We start from the raw sequence: 15724 nt of genomic DNA, 5'->3' as shown, positions 1-15724 counted from the left end.
AGTAACTTCTAATACAGGAATTTGTATTGTTTTATATTAAATATCCATGGTATTATTTCTCAGGACTGATGCTTAGAAATACATATGTTGGTCATATTATTTTCTTTTGGTTCCCATGAGGAAACTAAAATTTAAAGAGGTTACGTTACTTAGAGTCTTATATAGCTAGAATGTTTTAGATCTAAAGTTCATACAAAAAGTAAGAACATTCTGACGCATGAGATATATTGGTGATATAATTGACTGGATTCCTTCTCCAGCACTTTATCTCCTAAGTTATTTATCTTCCTAAAATCAAATATTCTGCAGCATTCTCTTTAATTAAATTTTATTAGTTATATATACCTCACAGAATTGACAGAAAGACTAAAAGAAATATATGAGGAAACATTTTCATAGAGATGAAGACATATGGGGAGGGGAACACCCATATAGAAGGGGAGGGGGATGGGTTAGGGGGATGTCCGCCCGGAAGCCAGGAAGGGGAATAACAATCAAAATGTAAATAAGAAATACTCAAGTTAATAAAGATAGGGAAAAAAGAAAATGAAAATAAAACTCTTACTAACTCTAAAAAAATGAAGACATATAAAAAGATCATAAAGGAAATTTTTGAAAAGATAAAACCTACATTAGATTATTGATGATACAACTACTGGAAGAGACAATTTTCAAAGATAGAAGCAGCATTATAAGATTCAGGATTTTGGCTATGAACAACAGTATTGCATTGATATTCATTCACTCACCATTTAACAAATAATATATATGACCAGCTGCTATTATTATCTACTTAGAAAATAGTCATCATATTTAGGTAACTAATATATCTCCTTCAGCTTCATTAATTACACCATAGTTTACAATTTCAGTATACCCTTGTGAAGATATCGAGTACATTTTATAAATAGCTTTTCTGTCTGATCACAACTTTATGAGGATAACCATGAGATAAAGGAAAAAGGAAGGTCTTGATACTCACATGTCCTCTGTAGGTGTGATATATATTTGGAAAGATCTCCTGAGAGCTTGTGTTTGGAATCCCAGCTCTCGGGAGGCAAAGATAAGAAGATATATAGGGCTTTCTGACTAGTATTCTAGCCAAATTAGTGGGCTATGGACTCATTGAGAAACTCTGTTTCCAAAATTGAGGTGCAGAGTAATTAAGGAAAACATCTAATATTGATTTCTGGCCTCCATATACACATGCTCACCCCCACATACCTATATGCCTGAACATACACATGCACACAAGCATAAATAGAAAATTTCCTACAAATGGGAAATTGGAATCATGAGGAATTGAACTCTTTTCTGTTTACCTTGAGCCTTCTGAAAAACATTTTTGGAGTCATGGCAGGTTGTAAAAGGAACAGGCCCATTCACTTGGACAGAACTTTTATTAAAGGAAAGTTACTCTATCTAGGAATGCATTGCCTTTAAAACTTCAACTTTGCTTAACATCAATTATAGCATGTCTTAGTGTTATATCCTTTGTCTGAAATGTCTTGAGGAAGCTTTTATATTTTTATATAGAGTATTATCTACATAGATCCAGGTATATAATTTGTATATTCTATGACATATAAGCATACTGTGCTATATTAACATTACCTATTAACTTATGCCCATTATGACTTAATATAAAAACTTTACACTGTTAAACAACTTTTACTTCTCTAGGGAAGCAACTCAATAATGTATATTATAATCAAAATAACTAACAAAATAACTAATATTGTGGATTATTCATCCAGACTTTTTTTGAGCATGTATTCATTTATTTACTTATATGTAGAGGAGGGCATACACATGTCCCTGGAACATATCTAGAGGTCAGAGTGCAATGTATAGAAGCCCACTCTTCTTCTACCATGTGGCTCCTGGGGATTGAACTCAGACCATTGGGCTTATAGGCAAGTGCCTTTAACATTGAATCTTCTCAGTGGCTCTGATTTCTTTCTTTTATAAGAGTCTTGCTGATTTCGAACTTGAGACACCTGAGTCACTTGCCAACCCCCCACAAGCGGACTTTTCAAAATAGGAATGTATATTCCTTTTAAGGAAATCCTGTTAAGGAAAAACGAGAGGTCATATGAGTAGGAGAAACTCCAAAGAAGAGCTATGGATCATTAGTATATATTATTTATAAAAGTATATAAAAATATACTATGATTGATATCCAGAATTTAATTTTTGCTGATCGATGTACCATAAACAGATTTTCACTGTATAGGTGTAGTTCTGTATACCCATTCTTACTTGCTTTCTAGTCCTTGCACTCATTTCATAAGCGTAGACCTTTAGTGTATTCTGCAGAGGTTGAGAAGAAAGTATCAGTCAAATCTGATCCATTTATCGCTTTAATCCATGTTCAATATTAAAACAGTATAGAGTATGACCTAAGCTATTGCTCTCTCGGCAGTGAGTCTTTGGATAATAGACAAGATAGTCAACAGTATTAGAAAGATAAATGTCAAAGAAATGAAGACAATGAAGTATGTTTGAGTTAGGACAGTAGTCATAATAAATTGTGTCAAAGAGTTTAAATGTCTTTTAGGTGTATAATTTTTTTCAGTTGGCCCTGAGCTACTTTTTTCAATGTCTGGTTGACTAGATATTCAATCCAAACAAAAAGCAAAGAATTGGACCAAAAATACATAAATGACATTATATTGAATAGTTTTCTTCATCCAACCTTAGTATACACTAACAAATCAAGTGGGCATTCATCAAAGTGATAGTGATTTTTCTATAGTCAGCATAATTAAAGTAATTCACATTATATTTACCCACAGCAGGCGTATAGCAAAGAAATGTTGTGCTGTTCTTGTAGAAGGCCTGAGTTTGATTCCCATTACCCATATTAGGTATACCACAACTGCCTGAAATTCCAGCTCAAGAGATGTGACAACGTCTTCTGCCTCCAAAGGCCATGCACCACCTTTCCCCAACACACACACAGATAAATTATAAAATTAAGAAAAAGAAATTGAGTAATAATTGGAAACTCAGGTTTGTTTGTTTGTTTTCCTGTATCATGTAAGCAACTATATTCAAGACTTTACTCCAGAGGGGTTGGATTGCACTAAGGAAACAAGTCCTTCTAAATACAGTAGTACTGGCATACACATGAGCAGAGAATGTAGCAGCATGCACATGGCCTGCATAGGTCTACACCAGATGGGATGCCGGTGCTGAGAGAAGACATGGATACAAACCCCCATCCTTAGCCCAGAAGCTATGTCCAATTGATAATAACTCACAAATGAAAATAAATCAGTTTTCTCCAAGGGAGTCTCAACAGTGATACAAAACACTCTTAGGGCCAGGATCCATGCCTAGCAGTAGATGGCCAACACAAAATGAACTCAGTAGCATTTTTGAAGGTTCTTTGTAACATAAGATATATATATATATATATATATATATATATATATATATATATATATATATATATATATCTTATGTGCATTCATATATATATATACACAATGTATACATATATGTAATCACATATATTATAGTTTTAGGGGATTCCTATGTGTCCACACAAATGTTTCTCTGGATGTACATATACTCATGTTTTCCTTTGACTGTTTTTATTCTGTTTTGTCCTACTCCAGTTGGTTAGTTTTTAAAAATTATTATTTATTTTATTAAATTATTATTCTTAAGATAGATGTTTGTTTTCTAAGGAGAGACAGAAAACATGTAGATTCTAATGGGAGGGAAGGTGGAAGGAATTTCAGAGGAGTTGGGAAAGGGATAGCCATGGTCAGAATATATTGTATGAAAAATACCTATTTGCAGTAAAAGAAAGAAAAATGTTTTCGAAGTTTTGCATTCATTATATCATTTAAACTTGAGTGAAATTAAATTGAAAATATTTCAATGTTGATGTTTCCCTTAAATTCCTCACTTGTTGAAAATATGCACATCTAATGCATAAAAAATTTGGTGACTTGATTCAAGGGATGATTTCAATAGTTTTTTATTCTTTAAAATTTCAAGCTTCAGTGAGAGAAGATACACCCAACTCTCGAGAGACATGAGGCTCGAGGGAGTGGGGACATCCTCTTGGAAATGGGGGGGAGCAGATGTGGGAAGGGGAGCAGTTGGGGGGGGCAGACCGGGAGAGGTATGAAGTCTGGACTATAAAAAAGGATTAGAGAATAAAAATAAATTAAAAATTGTTTCATATAAATATATCTATGAACTTAGAAAATCAATATTGCTTATAATTGTATTTCATATTTGCTTCAGTTGATAATTCAGGATGATGGCCCTGAAAAATTGGATCCCAAATATTTTGGAGAGTTGCTTGCTGACCTGAGCCGCAAGAATACAGACCTATATCACTGCTTGTTAGAACATTTGGAGAGAATTGGAGGAAGGTACTACAAATGGATTTTTTTGTGTTGATGTTGCAGTTCTCAAATATTTGAGTTCAATTTTGTAATTTTACGAATAGACATTTAAAGATTTATGTGCATATGTATGTGCCTCCATGAGTTTATGTGCACCACGTGTGTTTGGGTGCCCACACAGGCTAGAGGAAGTTCAAAACCTAGAACCATGGAACTTGAATTACACATAGTGGTGGGCTTCCCAGTATCATTTTGAGAATAAAACTTGGGTCCTCTCAAAGAGCAGGATGTGGTCCTAACCACTGCCACTGGGAAATCTCTCTAGCTCTTAAGAATGTCATTTTGAAAGAGTACATTCAGGTACACAGCAGAACACCAGTACTCTTAATGAGCAAATAATGTGATTATATGAGAAAACTGAGCAAATGTTTCTATAAATATTATATTTTATACATCATTCTCAGTATACTAATTTATATAGTATATTATATATAACATACATTCTGGAGGATTATGTAGTTGAAAATAGGAAACTGGGGTTGGGGATTTAGCTCAGTGGTAGAGCGCTTGCCTAGGAAGCGCAAGGCCCTGGGTTCGGTCCCCAGCTCTGAAAAAAAGAACCAAAAAAAAAAAAAAAAAGAAAAGAAGAAAATAGGAAACTTTGCATATGTATATATTTATATATATATTTACCTTTTTATTTGTACATGTGTATATGTACTGCATGACTACAGGTGTCTACACAGACCAGTAGCATACTGATTCCCTGGAAATCGAGGCTATTGTTTATTTGTAGATGACAGCACATCCTATTAAATTAGTTACTTGACGCTATATAGTCAAAGCATGGACATGACAACAAATTCAAAGTAATCTAGAAGCTAAAGGAATGTCAATAGAGTTTCTTTTAATTCAAAATTCTCACTGACTACATTCTTTGGCTTCTAGATAAATATTTTTATTATAGAGCTTATATAGTATATAAATATGGAGTGTATGACACAATATATACATTTTTGTATTTTTTTAAGTTAAAGAAGTCATATGTTTTCCAAATCAATATTTATGTTTAGTGCCTTTAATATATTCTTTTCATCTCATAGCTATCTCTTTTCTTTAAATTTTATTATCTTCTTACAACCATTCTCTTACCATTTTCCTCAACTATTTTCTGTTCTTATCTAATTGTCCATCCTACTTGGCAAAATGATAACTTGAGAAGTAGAGTCCTCTCACTTGGCTCTCCATTCCCAATCTCTACTGCCATCTCTGCTATCCACCTTCCACTGTGTACTAGCCATAGAATTTACAGTTACACAAGGGCCATTTTATGTACTTCGGAATTCATGTTACTTAAAACAGGACTCAATATCTGTTGACTAAATGTATGCCTTCCATACTGTTAATTCACTCAAGATACATCAGAGTAAAATACAGCTAATTACTTAAGTCTATTCCATTATAAATATGTGTGTTTTCTCTTTTGCTATGTTTTGATCATTATAACTAATCAACATCTTCTTGCATTACTTGAAAAACTCTTCTCTCCTATGACCCCAAAAAATACTTCATGCATTCAATTATTTTTACACAAGTCTGCTATCTTAATATATTTCTCTTCCCCTCAATAGCCTATTGAGTGACCATAATGTGCCAGAAACTGTATGCTTATCTGTATTATAAACTTTGAAAACTAACCTCAGAAAATTTCAGATAAAGTAATTAATTAAGAACACATAACTACCAAAGACTAGAGAGGTATTCAAACAGTTTTGGGTATTCTTTTACATATACATAAACTATCATTCGGCTTTTCTACAATAACATTCTTCTTTTGTTTTAGTTATACTTTGTGGATATTTCATTTCCTCCCTAGGTCTGTCCCAAGATATCTATTTGGCACAACACAACAAATACCACATACATACATTCAAACTCTTTTACATGTATTAATCATGCCTTAGGAATGGGACCTGGAGTTCTTTTTCCATAGTAGCATGCACATTTCTATAAATGTAAGTGGCTTTTCACAATGACCCATTTATCTCTATAAGCAAAATTTTGCTCATAAGCAATTACATAATGGTTAAACGTAGGGACTAATGTACTAAAACTAATAACTTAAAATACTATTTCTGCCTTCCTGTCAAAACATGTACATTTCTATTTGTTTGACATGTCCACCATACATGTTCATATCTCATTCTTCTACTGTGTGGAGAGTAAGTAATTAGACAAAAATAAAGGTTGGTCTGTTGCCCTTGACAACACAGTAACTGTATTTTCTCAGTGTGCACAATTCTTACAGCAGCATATTTCAGACTTGTATCACCACTGACAATCCCATAAGATTTGCCTTCTTAATTTGGCTCTACAAATACTCACTCAACCTCTCTGTCCAAATACTCATCTTGCTGCTAAAAAGTCTATTATGAAACTAAAATTTTGACTGTATTGCTTTGTTCGGTGTAGATTCAAACCCATTCTCCTAGCTTACATAGATTAAGTGAGTTGACCTCTTTTTAAAAGCTTTTCTTTTGATAAAATGAAATAAATACCATGAAAATAGTAATAGAGAGAAACTAGCTCCAAACTGAAAGTGAGACCCAGAGAGGGAATACGGAGGAAGAAGGAGAGAAAACCTGTAATTGTGGTTTGGTTCACCAAACACCGCTTGCTGTCAATCATTTTTACATCTACCCTCAGATGGACTGGTGAAAATGGATGATGTACTATTTCTGCATATATTATTAATTTTTATCTAGATATTACTCATTTTACTATATCAACTAATTCCAGAAAAATTATTTTAGTCAAACTAAGTGAAATTTCCATTTTTGATATTTAAATTACTTTATTTGTGATTCCAATTTTCATCAGCACTATTATGATATGCAAAGTCTAAAATAAGTAGAACAAGAATGTTTGTATGTGGTTACTGAGTACATTTTTTCTAAAACTGTTTTGTTGTCATTTTTGCAGCAAACAAGATTTTGAGACTGCAGATACAGTAAGTCCAAAAGTCATTCAATTAGAGAACAATGTACAGTTTGATTGTGGTACTAATACTATCCCTTTATTTCGTTTATTTATCAGACTGGAAGCAGAAATTAGTGAAAAAGCTAATGTTTATATCATTGTAATGACCCTAAAAGTAATAATCACAAAGAACATTTTATGACTATAGCTAGGATTTACATTGTAGTTGTTTAAAATACATTTAAAATTTACCTGATAACAAACTGTCTTAAAAGACAGAAATTTATACAATAAAAATAAATGTTATCTAATGTTTCAAAACCATGTGCAACCCTAACTTGGAGTTAAAAAATCTTTAAGTATCAATTCCATTACATTTGTAATTTTGAAAAACAATTTTAATTCAATAAGCAATCATAATTTTAGCACATAAAAGGAATCAAATCTTGTTTATTAATTCTACCATTATTTCCTGTGTATTGCTATTATATATTCACTAAAGTAGTTTGTAAGTTCTAAATTGCCTACGAAAAGCACTTATTTTGGCTTCTCTCTTACATTTAGTTGCTGTGGTAACATATAATCTCTCAAAAGTCACAATAGCCTCAAGAAAAATTTATTTAAGTCCATAATACCTATAATTTTATTTCACAGCTTTCACTATTTAAAAATTAAGCTTCTCAAACATATCTACCATCCAATGAAATTTAATTTTGAAGGATACAATGATGCTATTTCAAGTAAAATTTGAATCCCATATTATTTTTTCTCCATCATCATTATTACTTGTTCTTATGAGGCAGGAGGTGGCTATATATCATGTCCTAGTCTTGAACTTATGTGGCACATGCTAGCTTTAATCCCCTTACTGTAGACACTTAGGTACTGCGAATATAGGCATGTATTACTACATCCAGGTAAGTAATCACTTTGTTTAAAATTGCTATTGCACCCACCGCCTTGATTCTGGAGTTCAGACAGGATGTAGAATGCTATGTAAGCATTGTGCCTCTCAGCCTTAGCCCTAAACTGTTCTTCTAAAACAAGTGGAATGTTTGACTGGTTGCCCAACTCTTTTCTCTAACAATCTCTGGAATTTAGTATTATTTCCAAGTCTATGTATTGTAAGTGAGTATTTAAAGGTGGAAACTATTCTTTGAAAGGTGATTTAATCTGATATCCTCCCAAAATACGTTATCTGTGCACAAACGTCTATGAAGTGCAGCCCATAAGATTAAAGTGCTGATGTTATAAATTCCATTTGCTTACAGTCAGAAGACATTGAGTCATTGATTCCCAAAGGACTGTCAGAGTTTACAAAACAGCAAATTCGTTATATTCTGCAGGTAAGATGGGATCAGTGTCCAATTTCGATATAATAGTTTTTGTTTCATCGTATTATATTTCATTTTGTCATGTTTGGTCGTTATCTCTTAGAAGCCTGCTGTTTTATAATGAGAGAATGGAAGGAAGCAAATGGAGAGAGAAGGGAAGGGAAGGAGGAGCTAGGAGGAGTAGAGGGAGAGGAAACTAGAAACAGGATGCATTGTATGACAAAAGAATCTATTTTCAATTAAAAAAATTTAAAAGTAGTAACACTACATTTCAGATAATGTTGTTACATGTATTGATTTTAAATATTTCATAATAATCGTAAAATGTGTTTTTTAAAAGTAATCAATCCTAGGAAACTGCTACTTAGCATGATTCTCGAAGAATGGATAGCTTCAAATAAAAGCCATGGTCCACAGGAGTTGATTATATTTTAATTAGATAGGATCACATTTTAGCTCAGTCAGACCACCAAGACTTGAGTGTCTAGCATTCAGAAAATCGACCTTGAAGTGTTGCCTGCTGTGAATTGTTCTTATCGACTCTTCTGCACTTTAGTAGAACCTGATTCTAAATCAGTCTTTCTCTTCTCTTCCTCATGCACATTTCATACTCTACTTCTCCCTGTTCCAAGTTCAGGTGTTGCCTTCTCTTTCCAGCGTTGTGCAAGGATAGAATCCAGAGGAATAGGAAATTTTCCTGTAATAAGGAAGCCAAGGAAATATGACCGAAAGTAGTATGTATATATCTAGAAAAAAAAAACAAAACAAATGCTAGCCAGGATGCAGAGGAAAAGGAACCCTTATATATGGTCTATGGAAATGCAAAGTATCCAGACACTATGGAAATCACTAGGAAGGTTCCTCAAAAACTAAAATAAAACTACTCGCAGTTTATTTTGCTGTGATGAGGCTGAATTACACTTTGCACTTCCAAGTAACAATCCATCTTTGTAGGAAGTCAGGGCAGGAACTCAAGCAGAAGACATGAACAAATACAGCTACTGGCTTACTGCCCCTGGCTTGCTCAATCTGCTTCTATTTCTTATTTATTTACATCTCAAATGTTATCCCCTTTCCCAGTTTCCACTCCACAAACCCCCTATTCTATCCCCCTGCCCCTGCTTCTATGAGGGTGCTCCCCCACCCACCCACTCCCTCCCACCTCACTGCCCTAGCATTCCCCTGTACTGGGGCACAGAGCCTTAAATCTGCTTTCTTTTTTTAAAATTTAATTTAATCTTTTTTTGTACAATCCAGATATTATCCCCTCCCAGGCCACATCCCATGCCTCCTCCCCCACCCCATCTCGAGGAGGATGCCCCCATCCCTCCATTCCCTACTCTACCAGACCAGCCCTCTCCCTGGGGCTTCCAGCCCCTTGAGGGTTGTTAGATGCATCATCTGTGACTTTTGCAGTCTTCTGCTGTCTATGTGTTGGGGGCCTCATCTCAGCTCCTGTATGCTGCATGGTTGGTGACTCAGTGTCTGAGAGATCTTGGAAGTCCAGGTTAGTTGAGACTTCTGGTCTTCCCTACAGGGTCAGCCTCTTTCTCATTCTCTTCCAACTTTTCCCTAATCAACCAGAGGGGTCAGCAGCTTCTGTCCATTGGTTGGGTTTAAATATCTGCATCGGATTCTTTCAGCTGCTTGTTGGGTTTTTTGGACGGCAGTCATGATAGGCCTGTTTTTCTGAACACTCCATGGCCTCAGTAAGTGTCAGGCCTGGGGCCGTCCCTTGAACTGCATCCCAATTTGGCCTGTGGCTGGACCTCCTTTTCCTCAAACTCCTCTCCAATTTTGTCCCTGCAGTTCTTTCAGACAGGAACAATTCTGCGTCTGAGTTTTTGATTCTGGGATGGCAACCCCATCCCTGTACCTGATGCTCTATCTTTCTACTGGAGGTTCCCCACTGTAGGGCATTTCATCTAAGGTTCCTCCCTTTGAGTTCTGAGACTCTTTCACCTCCCAGGCCTCTGGTATATTCTAGAGGGTCCCACAACCTTCTACCTCCCAAGGTTGCCTGTTTCTATTCTTTCTGCTGGCCCTCAGGGCTTCAGTCCTGTTCTCCCACCCAATACCTGATTATGTTCCCCTCCCTGTCCCCTTTCGCATCCAGGTTCCTCCCTCTCTCTCTCCCCATCCGGTGAGTGATTGATTTCTCCTCCCTCCCAAGTAGGATTGAGGTGTCCTCACTTGGGCCCTTTAGCTTGTTAACCTTCTTGAGTTCTATGGATTGTATCCTGGGTAATCTGTAATTTTTAGCATCAATATCCACTTATTAGTGACTACATACCATGCATGTCCTTTTGGGTCTGGGTTATCTCAATCTTCTTTCTTACATAACTCAATATCACCATCTCAAGGGTGGCACTTTCCACAGAGATCTAGGCCCTCCTAACTCAACCATTAATTAATATACCACAGACTTCTCTTCTTTTTATTCTTTGTTCTGCTTATTTATGAAATACATGGCATTACAGAATTCCATTTAGATTTGTTATTATTATTTTCAGGTACATCGTTTTAGTAGTTTCTTTAGCTATCAGATTATATATCTATTATTTAATTCCATGTGTAGATCTGAGCACATTTTACCAGTTTCAGAAGCTGTAGAAAGCTTTGAGGGTTTTATGTCTCTTTACCATTATATTTATATTATTCTGAAACATTTCTTCTCTGATCATAAACAACATATTTGTACCATAAATTTTATTTCATCTATCAAATATAAATAAAAAGTTCAACAAAATTATAGCCTGTTGTATTTACCCATATAACTTTTTTCCTTCTTAATACCCAATTGCTTTAGAATTTTATTCTATTTAGAGAAATTCCTTTAGCTAGTCTAAAAGTAGGTCTAATAGTTATTTGTTATTTACATTTCCAAGGCCTGAAAAATACCATGGTTTGTTCTCTTCATTTGAAAAGGAACTCTATTTCTTTTTTTTATAAAATTCATAGTTGACATTTCTGTTCTTTGAGCATTTTATGAGTTTTTTCCCTCTTTTTAAGTTTTATTTTTAAAATTGTTTTATATATTTACATTCCAAATGTTGCCTCCCCATCCCTGTCCACCCTCCAAGAGTTCTTCGGCACACCCACCCCCCTTTTTCTCTGAGAGGGTGCTTCCCCACCTGCACCCCAACATCCCTATTCCCTTGGGCATCAAGCCTTTACAGGATAGGAATATTCTCTCCCACTGAGGCCAGAGAAGGCAGCCCTCTCATACGTATGTGAGGGGTGGTGGGTGGGGGAAGAAGGGACTACAGACCAGTCCATGTGTGCTCTTTGGTTGGTGGTTTAGTCCCTTGGAGCTTTGAGGTGTCTGGTTGGTTGATGTTGTTCTTCCTATGGGGTTGCAAACCTCTTCAGCTCCTTTGACCTTCCCCTAACTCCTCCAGAGGTGTCCCGGAATTCAGTATCTGCATCTCATTGCCATTATTTCTAGGAGAACTTGCTATTGTTTTATGGTTTTCCAATAACTAAGGCTTTTCTTACACTTTTCGGGTTTTGATTTAAGTAGTTTTTATTTTGATTTCTCAAGGATTAGATTTCTTTGAATATATCCTGTTTGGTATTCATACTTTTTCTCCATCCCCCTCCATCCAACTCTCTCTGTATGTACAGATATATTAATGAAAATTGCTAATACAGAGAACTTATTAGCCACTGCTTCTCTGAATATTCTTTTATTTTCTGCCTTTAATTCCAGGGTTCTCATTATGTGACCATTAGATATGCATAAAGGCATAGAGGATTCTTGGATCAATTTCATTATAGTAATTTTTTTTACTGTTGCTTATATTATGAACTTTCCTTTGTACGTTACTTTTCTCTGTCCTTTCTCTTCATTTTTATAACCCATTCATTACGATTTTTCTTGTTGCTATTTTCTTGTTTATAGGGATTATTCTAAAATTTTTATTCAGTTATTCTTTTTATTACCCATTTCTTTGCCAAGACTCAATGGTCTGTTGTAGAATAATCTGTTTTAAGCCTATTTCTTAATTTCTTTTTTGTTTTTTTTATTGTTTTAATTTTCCAAGCATTTAATTAATGAAGAAAATAATTTCATTAGGAGATTTTCTTTTCTTTTCTTTCCTTTCTTTCTTTCTAGCAGTACTGCAATTTATTTGACGTTCAGCAGGTTCACTTTCATCCACATTGACCATCTGTAGAGTGTTGAATGTGGTAACAGGCACATAAGTTTCCAATGTGAGCTTGTTTGGTGAATCCTCATCCTCATTATGTTTTCTGGACAAACCTACTCAGATGCGATATAGAACATTCCTTATTTCCTTGGCCCAGACAGCTTTATCGAGCCTGATGTCCATGCACTCACTTGGATTCCCCATTTTCTTCAAGGGGAATTTCCGAATTTCTTAGAGTTCCCAAGGAACATGCTTCTTGAAGCCCCCAATGGATGCACTTGTGAATGTTGACGGTGTTTTCTCAGGTCACCATCTCATTGATGGCAGAACGGTCCTTCTTCTTCTAGCCACCCTTCTTTATGGGAGCCATTCTACTGGGCTCAAGTTGGAAAGGAAGGATGCAAGGGATTGTGGGATGGAAAGTTGTGCAGGCCATACAACTCTCATTAGGAAATTTTTCCGTTTATCCGCCATTGTACATATTTATCTACCCATTCCTCACTTTTTCCTTGATCCTCCTACAGGTAAACCTTCCTACAACGACCCCCCCAAAAAACCCTACTTCTCCTTCGATATGATTCCCTTTTTTCCATGTTAGAGAACGCACACACACACACACACACACACACACACACACACACATGTGTATGTACATATATTTTTTCCATGCATAAAAGAAAAAATATGAAGTCTGCCTTGTTTTGCTTAAAGAATCTGCCATTCTAGCCACTGCTCAAAATAGCAGTGTTAGTCTTTATGACTAAATAAAACTCATATATACATAGTATATACCTAAGAGTATTGTGGCTGGATTATATGGTAGTTTCTTTTATAATATTTTGTGAAATCCTCCACATTGATTTCCCTAGTGGCTACACAAGCTTACACTCCTATCAGAAATATATTTACATCCCATCCCCCTGCATCCTGGTCAGAGTCAGTTGTTTGTTTGTATGAAAGTTTAAAAAAGAAACTGTGATAGGAGTAATTACTGGATGCAGTAATTAAATTTTATAATTTGAAATTTATTGGTTCATGATTTTCTATAGTTTATGTTATTTTTGTTTAAAGAGACAATATTTTTGAATAGCTTTGCTTCTGAAAATTAAATGTCAATATTCTCTTATGGCTTTTAATATCATGAGAACTACAGCTTTTGTGTGTGTGTATGTCTGTCATTCTGTCTGTCTATCTAGAACTGATATTCAATCACATATTTTGTCAGGCATTCCTGGTTTAATTGATGGAAAAAAATCTGTGGCTTTCTCTTTCTCAATTTTTGTAATTTCTTGCTAAAGGATTTTATGGTTGCTTGAAAGCTTTTGTTGGGAAATTCTAAAAATTCCTTGTATCTTGATATTGATATCTATCATTTGATTTTCCTTATCAACTTGAGACTTCTTTTTAGTCTTTCAGTGAGTATTGAATCTAGCTGAAAACCTGAGCACTTGGTTACTCTGTTATGAAACTTTTAACACATGAAAGTCTTATTCTGATATCTTGTTTTGGAAGGTTACCTCCTGTGGTAAACATTCTGAGGAAGTGGGACAGTTTCTATTAACTGCCAAGTTGAAGTGAATGTTCTTCTAATTGGCCTGATTACATATGATACAACGGAAGGCTTTATGATGTCAGTTGATATGACAGAGCTTGGGGTATCATTTTTGTGGTGTTAGAATGAAAGTTTCATCTCTAGACTCTGCTTTTCCTGACATGAACCTAATAAATAGTGTTGGTGTATCTCTTTAAATCCAGATAATGGCAGAAGTCTGAGCTCATTTCTCATCCTTTTATCCTTACATGAGATAAGAGTCAGAATTTCCCTAAACCAACCTCTCGTGGAGTTTGGTTTGAGTCAAATATTGTCTAAAGGTTTTCTGCAGTATTTCTTTTATCATCTTGAGCTTTCAGTATGTTTTATGTATACATGTTTGTGATTTTTCAGTCATACAAAGAAACCATTAAACTATGAGAGCCAAAGAAGTCTAAAGGGCTGAGCGCTTATACAAACACAATGAGAGCCATTTGAGGTAGTTAGGGAAGACATTAAGAAAGTCTGTCCTGAAGGAGTTTTGCATGACAAAATCTCTCCAAATTCTACATGGTTAAATGGGTATTCATGTCCTCCTATACTCCATATGAGGCCATCCCAACTAATATCAATGACATTCAAGCATGCCAGGAAGATAGGACTATTATGAGCAGTAGTTCTTAGGTCAGATCTGAAAGTTTATCATTTGTTGATGACATGATGCATATACCACATGATCTGATGATATGTCAATAAGCCTGCACCCATTAGTGTGAGGTTTACTACCTTTTACATGTGTGCGTTGCATCATTATTTAACCTGGTGTGTATGATAGCCATTTAGACATGGGTTTTGATATGTCTATATTCCCACGTATTCTGAATTTAATTTTAGTTGTAGAAGTTCATAGGTGGTAATATTTGACTCATCTAAATAAGTAATTCTGAACCTTCCTAAAGTTACTTTGTTGCTACTTCATAACTGTAATTTTGCTACTATTATGACTTGTAATATAAATGTCTAATATGCAGGATATCTGATATTCTACTCCCAAAGGGATCACAACCCTAAGGTTAAGAACCTTGGCAGATGATCTTGTCCCTTCATAGTTCTTTTTTTTTCTTTTATTGGATATTTTGTTTACATTTCAAATGTTATCCCCTTTCCTTGTTTCTGGTCCATAAATACCTATCCCATCACCCTCTCCCCGACTTCTATGAGGGTGCTCCCCAACCCACCCATCCACCCACTCCCGCCGCCCCGCCCTGTCATTCCCCTACACTGGAGCATCTAACCTTAATAGGATCAAGGGCCTCTCGTCCCACTGATGTGAGATAAGGCCATCCTCTGCTACATATG

General features: G+C 35.3%; 1 protein-coding gene across 3 annotated transcripts in view; it reads left to right on the top strand.

Annotated features, from left to right (window-relative positions):
* The window catches only part of Pof1b (POF1B, actin binding protein), a 66699-nt gene that overhangs the window by 38083 nt on the left and 12892 nt on the right, over positions 1-15724 (top strand). For all 3 annotated transcript variants that reach the window (XM_063279892.1, NM_001106934.1, XM_039099585.2), the window contains exons 7-9: positions 4267-4397; positions 7353-7380; positions 8621-8695. In XM_063279892.1, the coding sequence (XP_063135962.1) occupies positions 4267-4397; positions 7353-7380; positions 8621-8695 (234 nt within the window). The remainder of the gene's footprint in view (positions 1-4266; positions 4398-7352; positions 7381-8620; positions 8696-15724) is intronic.

The sequence above is a fragment of the Rattus norvegicus genome, chromosome X (genome assembly GCF_036323735.1).
Source record: "Rattus norvegicus strain BN/NHsdMcwi chromosome X, GRCr8, whole genome shotgun sequence".
Taxonomy (NCBI): domain Eukaryota; kingdom Metazoa; phylum Chordata; class Mammalia; order Rodentia; family Muridae; genus Rattus; species Rattus norvegicus.
Note: the sequence above shows the minus strand (reverse complement) of the source record. Positions and strands in the feature narration are given on the sequence as shown.